Here is a 1558-nt window from a genome sequence, read left to right on the forward strand (position 1 = left end):
GACACTCTTACTCCATCTCAGGAAAATTTTGCTGTCTTACCCCTCAACTATTGAAAAACGCTGCAATATTACCCCAGTGTTAAAATCTGTTTAAAGTCATTACACCCGAAGAATTAGAGATCTAATGAAAATGAAAACGGTTTAAGCAGAAAATATACAAAAAAACGTCCATATGTTGTTTGTAAACGATTCGAGTCAGGGCGCAGATAACTTCGGTCATTGGCTAAGTAGATCGGTTGGTCGGTCGTTTGATTTGTTTAAATTCATGCCAAAATTTTAATATAACCTGAAATTAGGCTCAATTTTACATCAGCCCATCATTATTATTTCAAAATATTACTTTCTGTTTTTAGTAGTTTCTTACTTAATGTTAATCTATATTTAACGAGCCCCTAATCCAACTTACAACTTACATAATATAACAAATTATAATTATAATTTTTCGAAACCACAAATATATTGGAGAAATATTTAGTCACTCTCAAGAGGGTGCAATATAATTTACACCTCAAATGAGGAAAATTACAAGATATAATTTGTACAAATTAATCCAACCCAAAAAAAAAAAAAAAAATCGTATATTTTGGGTTAGAGTAGAAGAAGGAGAAGAAGAAAAATGGTTAAAAAAGGAAATTCACTTTCTCAGTGGAAAGTGAGGAGCCTTAAAAAATAAAATAAAGCGATTGCAAAACGCAGCTTCATTTTGAATCACATTTGTCTTCTACTGCAGAGGAACTGAGACATAGCATAGTGTTTGTTCTATTATCATCGGAGCATGGAGGCGGTGAGAGATCGGAAAACGAGCTCCTCACATGGGATAGTGAGGCCCATGTGGTGATGAAAACCGAACTCCTCCTCGGCGTGACGGAGGAGTTGTTGGAACTCAGGGTGAGTTAAGAAGGAAATCGGAACGATGTATCGGCTTCGGTTAACACCCACGTACACCGGAAAATGGCCTTTGGGGACGTCGTAACCGTCTTTCTTGCCTATACTTGAGGAGCATCTTTTCATCATTTGTTTCAACACTGCTGCTTGTGAGACTTTGTTTGATTTTTTTATGCCCATCTTAATTTGCTCCAGAAATTAAGCTGGTGATGATGTTGAGGAAGAGGATAAAGTGGGTGGGTAGGCGTGGAGAGTATTTATAGACCAAACCATCAATATTCTGTCCGGTCTTATAAAAAAAATAATTAAAAATTATATTCAAAAACATGATATTATGTAATATTTTATATTCTTTTAACTTAACTTTTTTTTTAAAGGTGAATTTCATTAAACAAACCAAGCGGAAATCTCTAAGCTAGAGATAACCGCGGAAACAACAATTACATCAAAGAGAAATTAAAATTACACCAATCTCTTCATTCTACCGATCCCCCTTTATATCTACTTTTAAACCGAAGGAAACCCAACGACTCAACATCCGAAACAATTTGCGCCACATTCTTTTAACTTAACTGGGTTAATTATATTAGTTAGGTTAAATCAGGGTAAGGATAATATTGTCCTTTCACATACCATAAAGGACACAATCTATAATATACTCAGTTAGTTATCA

The 1558-nt window shown here is 34.7% G+C and overlaps 1 protein-coding gene across 1 annotated transcript; it reads right to left on the minus strand.

Annotated features, from left to right (window-relative positions):
* Window positions 1–616: 616 nt before the first annotated feature.
* LOC110897463 (auxin-responsive protein SAUR50) lies at window positions 617–1123 on the minus strand. Its single transcript, XM_022144213.2, has one exon. The coding sequence runs from the start codon at window positions 1063–1065 to the stop codon at window positions 766–768; it is 300 nt and encodes a 99-aa protein (XP_021999905.1). The 5' UTR covers window positions 1066–1123; the 3' UTR covers window positions 617–765.
* Between the last annotated feature and the right edge of the window lie 435 nt (window positions 1124–1558).

Source organism: Helianthus annuus, chromosome 17, assembly GCF_002127325.2.
Source record: "Helianthus annuus cultivar XRQ/B chromosome 17, HanXRQr2.0-SUNRISE, whole genome shotgun sequence".
Taxonomy (NCBI): domain Eukaryota; kingdom Viridiplantae; phylum Streptophyta; class Magnoliopsida; order Asterales; family Asteraceae; genus Helianthus; species Helianthus annuus.